This window comes from Peromyscus maniculatus, chromosome 4, assembly GCF_049852395.1.
Source record: "Peromyscus maniculatus bairdii isolate BWxNUB_F1_BW_parent chromosome 4, HU_Pman_BW_mat_3.1, whole genome shotgun sequence".
In the NCBI taxonomy this organism is placed as follows: domain Eukaryota; kingdom Metazoa; phylum Chordata; class Mammalia; order Rodentia; family Cricetidae; genus Peromyscus; species Peromyscus maniculatus.
Window position 1 is genome coordinate 138040167 of NC_134855.1, and position 15016 is coordinate 138055182.

At 40.7% G+C, this 15016-nt stretch overlaps 1 protein-coding gene across 16 annotated transcripts in view; it reads left to right on the top strand.

The window, feature by feature from the left end:
* Ralgapb (Ral GTPase activating protein non-catalytic subunit beta) overlaps window positions 1–15016 on the top strand; it is a 91236-nt gene that overhangs the window by 67548 nt on the left and 8672 nt on the right. For all 16 annotated transcript variants that reach the window (XM_076571094.1, XM_076571092.1, XM_076571086.1 and 13 more), the window contains 3 exons: window positions 2131–2296; window positions 5222–5344; window positions 9172–9308. In XM_076571094.1, coding sequence (XP_076427209.1) covers window positions 2131–2296; window positions 5222–5344; window positions 9172–9308 — 426 coding nt within the window. The remainder of the gene's footprint in view (window positions 1–2130; window positions 2297–5221; window positions 5345–9171; window positions 9309–15016) is intronic.

Consider the following 15016-nt stretch of genomic DNA (forward strand, 5'->3'; position numbering starts at 1 on the left):
TCTTCCTAGTCAATGGAGATTAATTTATGGATGCTAGCAGGTAAGTTGCAAGGTGCATTTGAATCACCTGTTGCTTCTTGACTAAATTATCTAAGTTAGTTATTTACAGACTTCACATCTAGCCAGGCTACAGTGTAAGATCAAAGCTTCAAAGAAACCTGGGGTTCTATAGTGAGACCCTGTTTCCTAATACCAAAGGAGGGGCCGATGTGAGGATCCTTGGATAAAGGATCTTACTGTTAACCAAGTCTAGTGGTCTCAGTTGGATCCCTAGACCCACAGGAAAGAGAAAGTGACTCCTAGAATTGTGTTCTGACCTTCACATGCTTGCTGTGGCAATTTGCACACTCTTGCACTTTCTCTCACTCTTTTTTGCTCTCTGGCTCTCTCACACAATAAATAAATAATAAGTTAATCAGTGTTAAAAAAGAATTTGAGAGCTATGGGTGAATAAAACAAATATGCTTATAGAGATTGATTCTGTGTACAAAAGAAGATTGTGACAGTGACATACAATAGACTGAGAAGTAGTAGCTATAACTTCCCTGGTATCTTTCTTTCTTCTTTCTTTCTTCCTTCCTTCCTTCCTTCCTTCCTTCCTTCCTTCCTTCCTTCCTTCCTTCCTTCCTTCCTTCCTTCTTTCTTTCTTTCTTTCTTTCTTTCTTTCTTTCTTTCTTTTTGTTGCTTTTCCCGGTATGTGAGCAGGGTGTTGCCATCAATTAGTATTGTATAAATGACTAGAGATTTATGGATGAGCTTCTTCAGTCATCTGAAAAGAGCCTTTAAATATGGCGATTTTAGGCGGGCGGTGGTGGTGCACACCATTAATCCCAGCACTAGGGAGGCAGAGGCAGGGCAGGCCTGGTCTACAGAGTAGTTCCTGGACAGCCAAGACTGTTTCAGAAAAACCCTGTCTCAGGGGGAAAAAAAAAAAAAAAAAAAAAAAAAAGGAGAGAGAGATTCTCTACCCAGATTTTGTCAAGTAGATAATTAACATCATCATACTGTGACAGCCAAACATGTCTCTAGGCTTACCATTGTCATTTTGACCTCCAGGTGAGAATGACTATTTAATTTTTTCTCATGTTTTCCTGTCTATTTATGTGCCTGTGCCCATCCACATGCCATGGTGTGTAGATGGAGGTCAGAGGCCAACTTGTGGGACTCCGTTTTCTCCTTCCATTATGTGGGTTTCTGGGATCAAAGGCAGGTCATCAGGCTCATTAACAAGCTCCGTTACACATTGAGCCATTTTGCCAGCCTTAAAACCTCTTGAGAATGAGGGTTTCCCCTCTCTGGCCAGTAGGAGAGGGACCCTCCTGATTACTTTGTTTTCCTGTACTGCCTGTCTTCCCTTCTTTGGACTAAGGAAACAGCATTTTCATATTCATTTATTAGTTATACTTAATCTCTACTGAATTTGCAGGAGGCTTGTAGTTTTATTCTATTTGTCAAGGCTGTTACTATTAGCATTTAGGCATCTGTACTGGCCTACCCTTAGGGTCCTGACAGGATAGACCTCAGCTGCAGTCACTAGGAGCACCCCTTGTGTACATTCACTAAGTTTCCTTATAAAAGGAAGGCCTGTACACCTCCCATCTTTTTCTCTTTCTCTTCCTTCACTCTCATCTCCAGGGACTGGTCTCTGCCCCTTCTCTCCCCTCCCCTCAATAAATCTCCCTTGTGGGCCCTGTTGTATCTGTGACTCCTTCCTGCTCCACACCATTTTAAAAATACAACAGTTAGCACATACGTGTTTAACATTTCTTATTAATAGGCTGTTAACTGTGACGTCAAGGACATTGTACATTTTGTTTATTTTTAATAAATAGGCCTGCCTCAGTAATTGTCTTGCCAGAGGGATAGCTTAGGATTTTACTTACATCGTCTGGTATAATCTTCACAACTGTCATTATCCTTACTTTGCTATGGAGAAACAGACAAGGGCCAGCCAGTCCAGCCAACCAACTCCAGAACACGCATTTTCACTGTGGTCATGTATTCCCAGATTCACTCTGAACTGGGCCTTGATTTGTCAAAAGTATCAAAGCTCATTAGTTTTTTTGTGTTTTTTTTTTTTTAATATGTTCGTGTATTCCCCTCATAACTGATGCTTGCTGTGCCTTTCAGATTTTAAAGAATGTGGAGTCTTCCAGAAATGTTCAGCCACATTTCCTAGAATTTTTGCTCTCCCTTGGCTGGTCAGTAGATGTGGGCAGACACCCTGGCTGGACGGGACACGTGTCTACCAGTTGGTCAATTAATAGTTGTGATGATGGCGAAGGGTCTGAACAAGGTAAAGCTCGTAAATAGCTGTTAATAGTTTCTTGTTTGGTTACTCGTTGTCCCCCTCCTCTTTCCCATGAACCTTGACATTTTAAACAGATGGTATCGAGGAAAAGTCTTCTTTCCCCAGTCCTAGTCTTCATGGGTCACGTTTAGTTTGTATATTCTTCTTTTTTAAAGTTACCTATTTTGTGTAGGAGGGTTGGGTAAGGAGGGGAGTGCATGAGCCTGTGGATGTCAGGACAGCCTGAGGGAGTGCTCACTCTCCACTCTGTGAGTTGCAGGTATGAACACAGGTCAGTGGGCTTGGAGGCAAGAGCCTTAACCTTCAGAGCCCTCTTGCCACCCCTAATTTGTCTAGTTCTGTAGATACTTCCTCTGTGTGTGAAAGTTGTAATAGTAGGGTAAACTATTATTACTGTGCTGATGTGTTCCGTTTTATATGTGAACAAACAAATACAGCTTCCTATAAAATGTTAATAAACCTAAGATATGTCTAATAAACAAAAGTTTCTGTTTAATAAATGGTTTTCGCTACTAGATTTTTTTTTTTTTTTTTTTTGAGAGAGAGACTCTTTGTGTATGCCAGGCTAGCCTGGAGCTCAGAGAGGTCAGCCTGTGTCGCCCTGTCTTGGGAAAAAGAATGTTTGATAGACTGTAGTTTGCATCTATCTCAGGTTTCTACCCATCTCCACACAGCCTTTGGAGAATCTGTAACCAGGCAACAAGGAGCAGTACAGACTGAAACTTGAGGCAGAATCGAACTCACGTGTTCTTAGGCTCCTTAGGTTAAGTGAGTAATCTTCAGCATTCTTATCTCAAGATATACTAGCTCAGAATTTCCCTTCAGCACCATTGTGAACTGATCTCTAGTTTCTTCTAATTTTTACTCGTTTGAGTAAGATATTTTGGGATTTATCATAATTTTAATTTCCATGTACCCATGCTTGATTATATGTATACATTAAATTTCTATAAGTAGAATTAATAAAGAATATGCACATTTTCATTTTTATAAATAGGTCACTGAGCATGGTAGGGCTTTTGTATATATGGTATTGGGAGTTGAACTTACAGCAAACTCTACCACTGAGTAGAATTTTTTGCACCATTTTATAAATAAGTCCTTCTAACGCTTATAGTTTTAAGTGACAGAAAACCTGAATGAAACTAGCTGAGATTTTTATTAATTAAAAAAAATATATTATTGGCCCAGCATGGTGACTCATATCTTTGCAGAAGCAGGTGGATCTCTCTGAGTTCAAGGCCAGCCTGGTCCCCCCCCCCCCCCCCCCCCCCCCCCCCCGCAAAGTTGAGGACCAAACCCAGGGCCTTGCTCTTGCTAGGCAAGTGCTCTACCACTGAGCTAAATCCCCAACCCCGCTAGCCTGGTTCTTATAGAGAGTTCTATGTAGTAAGACCTTGTCTTAAAAAAAAGTAAGTGTGTGTGTGTGTGTGTGTGTGTGTGTGTGTGTGTGTGTATACATATACATACGTGTATACATGTGTACATGTGTGGCACACTACACAGGTAAGGATCAGAGGATAATTCTGTAGAGTCAGTTTTCCTTTCACCTTCACATGGTTCTTGGGCTTGAGCTCAGGGTGGTAGGCTTTGCAGCAAGCACTTTGACCCCCTAAACCAATCTCATGGGCCCTGGCTTAAATTTTGAAGAAATTCCAGATTGGTTAAGTGTTTTATGTAATTATCAGCACTCCATTGTGTTTGCAGTTTTCTGTTAGATCTGTTCTCTGAATTTTGCTTAGTCCCTGGTTACCTTCTTAGTAAAGAAAGGCAGTTTCAGACTTGACGTGCATACACCACCATAGCGAGAAGAGGAGGGTAGCTGGGCTGCAGTCTCTTTTTCTCCCTAGCCCCTGACTGATAGAGTACACTTCAGCTCCAGGCCTGCTCCAGAGTAGAATCAGGCAGAGTAGATATTCTGGTCCTTTGCAGAAAAAATTCACTATCTTGTCCTTTGCAGGAAAAATTGTGTCAACCTCTACTCTAAATTTCTTGCCTTCCACACCTTCACCAGCATTAAGTATCTTCTAATATGTTAGGCGAAACCTTTCTTAGTTTTGTGATTGAAAAATAAGCATTTTGCCGGGCGGTGGTGGTGCTCGCCTTTAATCCCAGCACTCGGGAGGCAGGTGGATCTCTGTGAGTTCAAGGCCAGCCTGGTCTCCAAAGCGAGTTCCAGGAAAGGTGCAAAGCTACATAAAGAAACCCTATCTTGAAAAACCAAAAAAAGAAAAAAGAAAAGAAAAATAAGCATTTTCTTTTGTTGTTTTTTCATTTTACATACCAATCGAGATCCCCCTCTTCCCTCCTCCCACCCCTCCAGCCTTCTCCCTCAGCTGACTCCTCATTCCCCCACACACACACACAAGAAGGCAAAGCCTTCTAGGGGGAAGAACATCCACTAGAGGCAAGTCCAAGCCCTTCCCCCTGCCTCAAGGCTGCACAAGGTGTCTCATCATAGGTAGCGGGCTCCAAAAAGCCTGCTCATGCACCAGGGGTGGATTCTGATTCTACTATTCCCTTCCCCAAAATCTATGTGCCATCTTCCTGTGAAGGTCCTGGTCTTTTATGTCATACTGTGGTTATTAGATGCTCATTGTCACTGAGACTTAGACTAGTTCAGACTGTTGTAATTCATTTTTTCTGCCTACTAAAACTCCCATTATGTTTTTATATCACTCATTACCAGAGAAGGGAGAGTATCCAGGTCTGCTGTAATTTCACAAACTAGAAAATTATTATATAAAATTACTGTAAGGACACTTAATCAACACTCATGGTTTGTTCTTCTCACCTACAGATTAGTTCTCTTTGGAACTGTCATCGCTTTATTAACTGGCTGGGGTTCATGAACAGGAGGTGAAGGTGCCCAGCTTTCTTAAGTACTGATGCATTGTTCTTTATTCCCAGATGAAGTAACTTCCTCTGAAGACACTGGGGCTAGCATTTTCAATGGGCAGAAGAAGGTGCTGTACTATGCTGACGCCCTGACGGAAATAGCTTTTGTGGTTCCTTCTCCTGTGGAGTCCTTAAGTAAGAGCATGGTTTTGCATAGTGCTATTTTAGGATCTGTTTGTCTATTCACTATTTGGTGTGTTATGCATTGGAGGAGATTTTGAAGTCATCAGAGGCATTCTTGAGCTTCTAAGCAAGGGTGGGTGCAGTGGTTTTGAAGGACCAGGTGGCTGGAAATAATTCTCTCTAGCTGGCCTTTTCTAGCAGGCATTCAGCAGTACTCTTCTCAGACAAAACGTTTTTCAGATGAGCTTTCAGTTTGATACACTGGAGCCTGCACTGGGTAGGGTCTAACCCCTTCCTGGAGTATCCTCACAGCACATTCCTCCTGTTTTTCCCATACAACGTGACAGCTTCTTTTTAGTGCTGCTATTCTCCTTGCTTTGTCCACGAGTTTAATTCCATTCATGTTCCTTTCCTGGCTGAACTGTACCATGTCCCAGTCTTGCCCCCACTTTCGCTCTCAGTTCCCGCGTAACCTAGCTAGAAGCAGCCAGCATTAACCCCAATGCCACTGGATGCTGTGCTGTCTTGATGTCTGCCAAATAAATTAGTCCATTTTTTTATTTCAGCCCCATTGAGTTTTTCAAGACATGGATAGAATGTAGGCAAATTTTTTTCCTTTTTCTTTTTCTTTTTTTTTTTTTTTTTTTTTCTAGAATGTAACATGAATGGCCTCTAGTCAGTCCCTAGTAGAATCCTTGTTCTGAAACTCAGTGAGCAGTCCTTACTGTTTGAATCTCTGTCGGCATTTCTGATCCTACTAGAACTGACCAGTAAGCTCTACCTACAGCATTCTAGAGCTTACTTAGCCTGCCTCTCCAAACACCCCCTGCATGTCAGTTCTTACGACCTAAGAACCACATGGTCAGGTTTGGGCCCAGAAGCTGCTCTACTTCTTTGCTACCAGTTTTCTTTAATAGTTTTTTTGTTTGACTTAGTTTGTTTTCTGTTGCTGTGACATGACACCAAAAAACCAAGACAGGGAGGAAAAGGTTTATTACATCTTAAAGGTGAGAGTCCATCATCAAGGAAAGCCAGGGCCGGAGCTCAAGCAGGAGCCTGGAATCAGTGCTAAATTAAAGCAGAAAACACATATGGATGCTGCTTACTGGCTCTAACCTAAGGCTTCTCTTCAGCTACTTTGGTTAAACAGCTCAGGCCCTCCTGTGGAGAGCTGTCACATCCACAGTGGGCTGAGTCCTCTTGTATCAATTGACAATTAAAAAATACCCTAAAGACATGCCCACAGGCCAGTCTGATCAAGGCAGTTGATCATTTGAGGTTCCCTCTTCCAGGCGTGTTGAGAGGAAAGCTAACCTAGACAGTGTTCATTACAGAGATCTCTGACAGGAATCAGGGAGAAGGGTTTACTTTTGGTTGATGGTTCAGAAATTCTCATCCCCGTGATGATAATGGCATGACCCAGTGGCTTACTCTATGGCCATGGGAGCATGTAGCATGGCTTCTCACCATGGCAGATCAGGAAACAGACAGCAGGGTCAGAACCAATGTCTAGGTACTTCAAAGGACCTCTCCCAATGACCTAGTCTCCCCTGCAAGGCTTCACCCCCTAAAGTTTCCACAGCCTACCAGAATAGTGCCACTGCTAAAGAAGTATTCCAAACATGAGACTGTGAAGGCTATTACATATTGAAAATATAGCAGGGTATACTTAAATAGGATAACAATTTTTTTTTGCTATTACATTTTCATGAATATATGTTGTGCTGTGTATATATATGTCTAGATGTCATGAGAAAATTAGATGGTTGTCTTTAGGAGTCATTTCATTGGACACCATCATCTCCAATTCCATCTTATTTCCTGTATGTGGCATAATTTCATTTTTCTTATGCATCCATCTAATGATAGGTATCAAATATTCTTTAAGTACAACTCCACCTCAGCCCTGGTTTTGTCTTTCATCTAACTTAACCAGTATGTACAGGCTTTACTTTCTGCTTTGATCATTCCTTTCATAAGTTATGAATGAAGCCCAAGTAGCTCTTGATTCCCATGTGAAAACTTTTATACAGAACCCCATATAAACTTACAGCTAGCAGGACCTCATGATGACGTCGTGATGATTTTTGGACATTCAGCAGAAAAAACTTGAGCACCCTAGAAAAAATGGCACACTGTTCTTACGGATTAAGTGTGATTACTCTTTCTTAATCTAAAGTCACAGGTTTATTTTGCTTAAAATATTGTGTGGGCCTGAAGAGATGGCTCAGCCTTTAAGAACACCTGCTCTTCCAGAAGACCTGAGTTCAGTTCCCAGCACCCATGCTGGGTGGCTCAACCACCTGTAACTCCAGTTCTAGTTCCTACAACTTTTTCTGGCTTTTCTGGGTATACGCACAGACACATAAATTTAAAATAAATTTGAAAAAAATATTGGTCTTTTTGCAGATTAAGCCCATTTCTTCTTGTCTGGCTAGACAGTGAGCAGAAAATGTCACCTTTTCTATTGAGACCATTTGAAGTGTGAGATATACATCACACTTGATAGTCTCATCTCCAGAGTAAAGACTTGTGCTGTGTCTAGCTTAGTAGCTACCTTTGTACTTGACCTTGATTTCTCACTGTAGGTTCCCATGTTTCATACTCTGTCATTTTTGTCCCTAGTAGAATGGGCCTTCCATGATCAGTATCTTAGTGTTTATCTGCCTTCCATTCAAAGCTGTGATCTGCCTCCTTATTCCAGCAGTTGAGGCCCAGCTGTTTTGTGGGTTGAGTACCTGCCTGGTTTCTTTGGTTGAACAGCCTGCACCAGCAAGTCTTCCCAGACCTAGAACCTTCGTTCACACTGGCTTCCCACAGTTGGGTCTTAGCCTGCGATCATGATATATGCCTAATGCCACTTGCCATTTGTGTGCTGTGACTCAGCTTCTGTTAATATTCATATTCATATTCTGGGACTAGAAAGAAGGCTCTGATTTTGAATGTTTGTTGCTCTTTCAGATGATCCGGGTTTGATTTCCTGTACCTATGTGGTAGCCTACAACCATCTGTTAACTCCAGTTTCAGGGAATCCAATGCTCTCTTCTGACTTCCTTGAGCACCAAACATACATGTAGTGCATATACATGTGTGCAGGCAAAACATTTGTTTGCATAAAATGACATCTCTATTTTCCTGGGGGGTTTGTTCATTTGTTTTTTACTCCCACCAGATTGTTCTTTAAATTCAGACTAGGTCCTTATGGCTTTCAGGTGTCTCAGTGTCTACTTAGGATGGTGCTTTTGATTGACTATATAAGTAATTCAGAGAATAACAGATAGCTTTGAATTTATGATTTTCTAGCCTTACCTCACTTATCGTGTAGAGCAAGAGATGACAAACTAGCACACAAACCAGATTCAGTCAAGAATGAGCTTTATGGTTATTAAAAGATTAAGATGTTCCTTTTATGTGTATGATTGTTTTGCTTGTATTATGTGCACTCATGCATGCCTTTTGTGCCCCTGAAGGCTAGAAGAGGGCAGGGATCCCCTGGAACTGGAGTTAAAGATGGTTGTAAGCCACCTTGTAGGTGATGGGAACCAAACCCAGTTCTGCAAGAGCAGCCATTGCTCTTAACTGCTGAGCTGTTTGTTAGTCACAAGTTTTATATTTTTTCAAGTGTTATAAAATGCAAAGAAGAGTGTGCTGCAAAGACTCTATGACCAGCAAATCCTACAATAAGGTCACCTGCTCCTTCATGGGATGTCTGCCAAGACTTGCTATGTAAACAGTGCTTTGCTTTCAGTTACTTAGGGTAGTTAGACTAGTTAACATAATTAAACTTCTGCTCCAGAGGAGTAGCAAATTTTTATATATATATTTTCTTTCTCTTGTAGCTGATTCTTTGGAAAGTAATATCTCAGACCAAGATAGTGACTCAAATATGGATCTTATGCCTGGAATTCTGAAGCAGCCACCCCTGACACTTGAGCTGGTCCCCAATCACACAGACAGTCTTAATTCCTCACAGAGGGTAAGTTGTTTTATTGATTTGCCCCAAATTTTGTGAAGTGGCAATAATTGTAGAACCAAGTCTGAAAGTTTCTCATTTTTTGTAATGTAGGAGGTATAGCAAGAGTGCTGATTCATTAACTGAAGTATTTGAAAATGAATTCTTGAATTTTTCATTTTTCTAATCTATAATAAATAGTTGGTTCTAAGACAATGTTTTCCTTGTATTTGACATTCTGATGCTGTGGTCATTTCTCTTGCTCACACCTGTTTAAGCTGAGGTATTCTGTGTCCACTAAGCATTACAGCAGGAGCTGTCTGTAGATTTCGTGATCTCACACTATTCAGCTAGGAACTGACTGCAAAGGTGGCAGCATTTGGAGACTCTAAGTGCTGCAGTTCTCCTTTGTCTGTTGCTTTGCTTTCAGCCGTTTTAAGACCCATGCTCAACTATGGTCTAAAAATATTAAAAGGAAAATTGCAGAAATAAGCAATTTGTAAGTTTAAAATAATATAGCATTCTGGATAGCTTGGTGAAATCTCACAGAATACTGCTTCTTCCAATCTAGGATGTTAATCATCCTTTTGTTCAGTATCTGTATACTGTGTATGTTACCCTACCCCACCCTCATCTGTTACTTTAGTATTGGTTTGGTGTCATGGAATGTAGTACTGTAATTATTTTCTTTGTCATAGTGTTTTACTGTGGCTCATGTGGGCATTGCATCACCTTTTGTCATCACAGGAAGAGGGATGAATATAGTATGGTAAGGTTTCTTGAGGGAAAGAGACCAAATTCACATAGGCTTTTATTGAAACATACTGTAATTGTTCTGTTTTACTATTGTTACATTTATTTCAAGGGTGTTTCTCTCCTTCTCTCTCTCTCTCTCTCTCTCTCTCTCTCTCTCTCTCTCTCTCTCTCTCTCTATCTCTCTCTCTCTCCCTCTCTGTGTGTGTGTGTGTGTAGTTGTGCACTGGAAAAGAATACGTATAGTATTGAGTAGTAACTGATTTCAAGAACCCATGGAGAGTCTTTGGATGTACCCGCATGGATAAGTGGGGGCTACTGTGTATGGCTAAATCTATTAAGTATGCACACAACTCTTACTACATAGGAAGAGCCTTTTGCTTTTATACTTACCAGCAAATGTTATCTCTTTATCTGTGTTTACCCCTTAATCTTTATTGAAAAGTGACCAAGTAAGTGGTAACAAGAACTCATGATCAGGCTGTAAGAATAAGATTGATTTAAAACAAATACTAAAGAAGATGAAGTGTAAACCTGACCAAAGTCATTCCTGAATTTATATGGGATTTTAGTTTGGTTCCTTACACAGTAAAAATTGTTACTCCCCCCTTGCTCTGCCCCCAGTATTAGGGATTAAGTTTAGAGACTCACACGTGCTAGCCAAATGTTCTCCCGCTGAGCTATAGCCCCAGTCCTCTTGTTTTTATTTTGAGACAGGATCTACTAAATTGCCCCAGCTGACCTGGAACACATTCTGTAGCTCAGGCAAGCCTTGAACTTCTCCTTGTTTTTCTGCCTCACTATGTGTAACTGTGAAGATTATTTTTAGCATAGATACATGTTAATGTAATCAGAAGTTTTCCTGTGTCCCGCCCGGTCCCACAGCCACTCGGACAAGTAAACATACAGATGCTTGCTTATGTCACTTAAAAACTGTATGGCCTAATGGCTCAGGCTTTTTGCTAGCTAGCTCTTATAACTTAAATTAACTCATTTCTATTAATCTATGCTTTGCCACATGTTCCACGGTGTTACCTCTGTGCCATTACATGCTACTCCCTGGACTGTGGACTGGCGTCTTTGCTTCTCCTTTCTCCTTTCACTATCTCCCTTGGATTTTCCCACCTGGCTCCATCCTGCCCTGCCATAGGCCAAACGGCTTTATTTATCAACCAATCAGAGCAACACATATCCACAGCAGAAAGACATCCCACAGCATGTCAAGAAAAGTCTCCACTATTAAAATTATTTAGTAAAAATATCAAGTTATATGACTCCTAATAACGGACTGATTTTAAACTTGAAGAGGTTAAGAGGCCTCACAGAACACAGTGGAAAGGAGTAAGGAATGCAGACATTTAGTGGCTGCCTGCCCTAACCCTCATGTTCTGAGTGCTAACAGTTATGCCTTCACACTCAGAGAATGACAGCTCTTAAAGTTTCTTGCTTTTTATTATGTATTCTTTTCAGACTAGAAAAAAACAAAAGTGGGCTGGAGAGATCGCTCAGTGGTTAAGAGCACTGACTGCTCTTCCCGAGGACCAGGTTCAATTCCCAGCACCCACATGGCAGCTCACAATTGTCTGTAATTCCAGTTCCAGAGGATCTGACACCCTCATACAGACATACATTAAATAAATATATCTTTTATAAAAGAAAAAATAAAACTGTTGTTTAACACTTGCTGTTGAGGAGACAGTCTCAGCAAACCCTGAACAGAAGTAAGCCTCTTTAACATGATAAAGCACGCTGACTAAAGAGCAGCTAGTGTCCTCTCTGCAGGGGGAGGGGAGCTCCAAGACGTCTGCTCTTTCTCCTGCTTCTTGGTGGAGAAGTCCTAACACAGAGAAGTAAGGCAAAACATAAAAATCGGAAAGCGAAGAGTAAAATTGTGTTTGTCGATGGGTTGAGGTCAGAGTTGTGCTTGACCTCCACACATGTGCACACTAACAGAATGTTCATGTATACACATACAAAGAAAATACTGAAAGCATCAAAAGAGAATCACCAAGTCATGGATAAAGGAAGACACATTAGGTAAATGCAGATTTATTTCTTCAACAGAATCTTTTTAGAGATTTTGTTTCCTTTTTCTTTCTCTCTTTTTTTTTTTTTTTGAGGGGGGGTTGTTTTTGTTTTCAAGACAGGTTTTTTTCTGTGTAGCCCTGGCTGTCCTGGAACTCAGTTTGTAGACCACTCTGACCTAAACTCAGAGATCCACCTGCCTCTACCTCTCGAGTGCTAGGATTAAAGGGGTGTGCTGTCACACCCAGCTCTTTTTCTTTCATTTTTGAGATTATGATATAGTTATATCATTTTCCCTTCTTTCCTTCTTTCCTCCCTCCAAATCTTCCCAAATACCCCTCCTTGCTCTCTTTCAAATTCATGGCCTTTTTTTTTTTTTTTAAAGCTCACTTCTCTCTCCATCCTCAATAGAAATTTTTAAAAACCATAGAGAATGATGTATTTTGTAAGGCAACCTTCAACTCAGACTACTGTACACCTCAAAATGGCCATCCTTGAAAGAGAAACTTTCTGTGGTAAAAGAACTAAAAGAACTCAGGACCACTAAACTAGCTCCGTAGAAGATACCGAAAGGAGTCCTTTGGCTACATAGAAAGTACATCTACAAGGATATAGGAGTGAGCAGACTTTAGTTAAGCAAAAGAGAAATAGGAAAACACCATTCTAAGACCAACAAAGTGACAGGAGTTAATACTGTCCTATTAATAATACTCTTCAATAGTATTGTGGTCTCATTTCTCTAGTCAAAACACAGACAACAGATGAAATTTTAAAGAGGGAATTTTGTGCCTCCAAGAAACACACCACAAAAGACAGATAAGACTAACTTCCTTAGTTAGAGGATGGAGAAAGGTGATCCACTCAAATGAAATGAGGAAACAAGCCTTTGTTGTTGTTCTAAATCTGATAAAAATACACTTCAAATCAAAATTAGTCAGAAAATTCCCCATACTTTTCAAGGGAACAGTTCATTAAGGGGACATTGTAATTCTAAAACATACATTGAAAATGCATGCACACAGTTTCATAAAGCAAATACTACTAAATGTAAATTCACACATTAACCCTAGCATAGTAAAGGTATCCAATATTCACCATTTGACAGGTCATCCCAACAAAAAATAAACAGGAAAACAGATCATTCAATAGGATATAAAGCAAGTTTTAACAGGTATAAAATACTAATGGCAATTGAATAATGAATAAGTCACTGAAGAAATAAGGAAATACAAAAATCCCTAATATCAAATGAAAATGAAAACACAAATACCAAAAAATATGGGATACAATGGGAAACACAATAGCAGACCTAAGAGAAGGATTATAGCTGTAAGTGCCCACATATAATAAATCAGATTTCAGATGAACTAACACTTCCCCTTGAGATCCTGGAAAAATAAGAACAGACCAAACCTACAGTCCTTAGACAGAAAAATTAAGATGAGAGCAAAAATTAGTGAAACGGAAACAGAAAAACAGTACAAGGAATCACTGCAACAAAGAGTTGGTTCTGTAACAAGATGGACAAACCTTCAGCCAAGCTAACTGAAAGAAAGTTGAGTGTGGTGGCATACACCTTTAATCTCAGCAGTGGGGAGGCAGAGGCAGGTGGATCTCTGAGTTTGAGGCCAGCCTAGTCTACAGAGTGAGTTCAGGACAGCCAGGGCTACACAGAGAAACCCTGTCTGGAAAAACAAAAAGGAAAAAGAAAGGAGAAAGAAAGAGAAGTCACAAATGAATAAAACTAGAAACGAAAGCGAAGCAGATGGTTTCTTACACCAGATAACAATGAAATTCAGAAAATCGTCAAGACATGTCTTAAAAATGTATATTACACAGAAAATCTAAAAAACACGGACAATTTTCTAGGTACATAGAATAAATGTAATATACTACATAAACGTTTCCTCAAGGGTAGAAATCAGACGATCATCTCAGTAGATTGAGAAAAGCCTTATGACAAGACCTGAATCCCTTCGTGAGAAAAGCCCTGAAGAGGGACTGAAGAGAAGGCTCAGAGATGAAGGCAGTTACTGCTCTTGCGAGGATTGGCTTTGGTTCCCAGCATCCATGTTGGGTGCCTCACAACAGCCTATCACCCCAACTCCAGGGAATCCAGTGCCCTCTTCTAATGCGATAAATCCACATTTAAGTTCGGAGTATTAGGGAAATTTGTTAGGGTAAATTGAGGCAATACACTCACAATACTCAATACAGAACGGAGTAGACAGCTGAAGTCGTCTTCCGATCCGACCAGGAGCGAATCCACCTGGCAGTTCGATCAACCGGGAAGGAGGCAGCAGGGAGAAGGGGCTCTGACCCTCCCCCCCTCTCCTTTAAGAGGTCACATGCAACAGCAGGAAGCACCCCCTCCTTCAGACCCGTATAGCCCAAGGTCATGGGCGGAGCAAATACTACTGCACTCTTCTGTCATCCTTGGGCACCCACATACAAAAACATACAGATACATAAATAAATCAATCTTAAAAAAAAAAAAAATGGCTGCAACTAAAGGAACTAAGCCAGTCTCAGAAAGATATGTTCTTTTTGTGGGTTCTGGATTTTGTATAGTCACATAAAATTATGGATGTATATATAAAAAGAAAGTAGACATGAAATTATGTGGAGCAACAAAAGGAACTAACAGTGGGGAGTGAAAGTAAAAGATCCCAATGGCCACTGGCTTCAGGATAATTAAATAGTAAAATGTATGTACTCTAGAACATCATCCATAATAATAAATGCACCTTAAAATATTGACTTAAGACATACCAAAAATAGTTCATTAAAAATAAGCCAGTTGACTCAGTCTGGGAGGAAGGGACTGGACCTGCCTGGACTGAGTCTACCAGGTTGACCGCAGTCCTCGGGGGAGGATTTACTCTGGAGGAGGTGGGAATGGGGGGTGGGCTGGGGGTAAGGGGAGGAAGTGGGAGGGGGGAGAATAGGGGAAC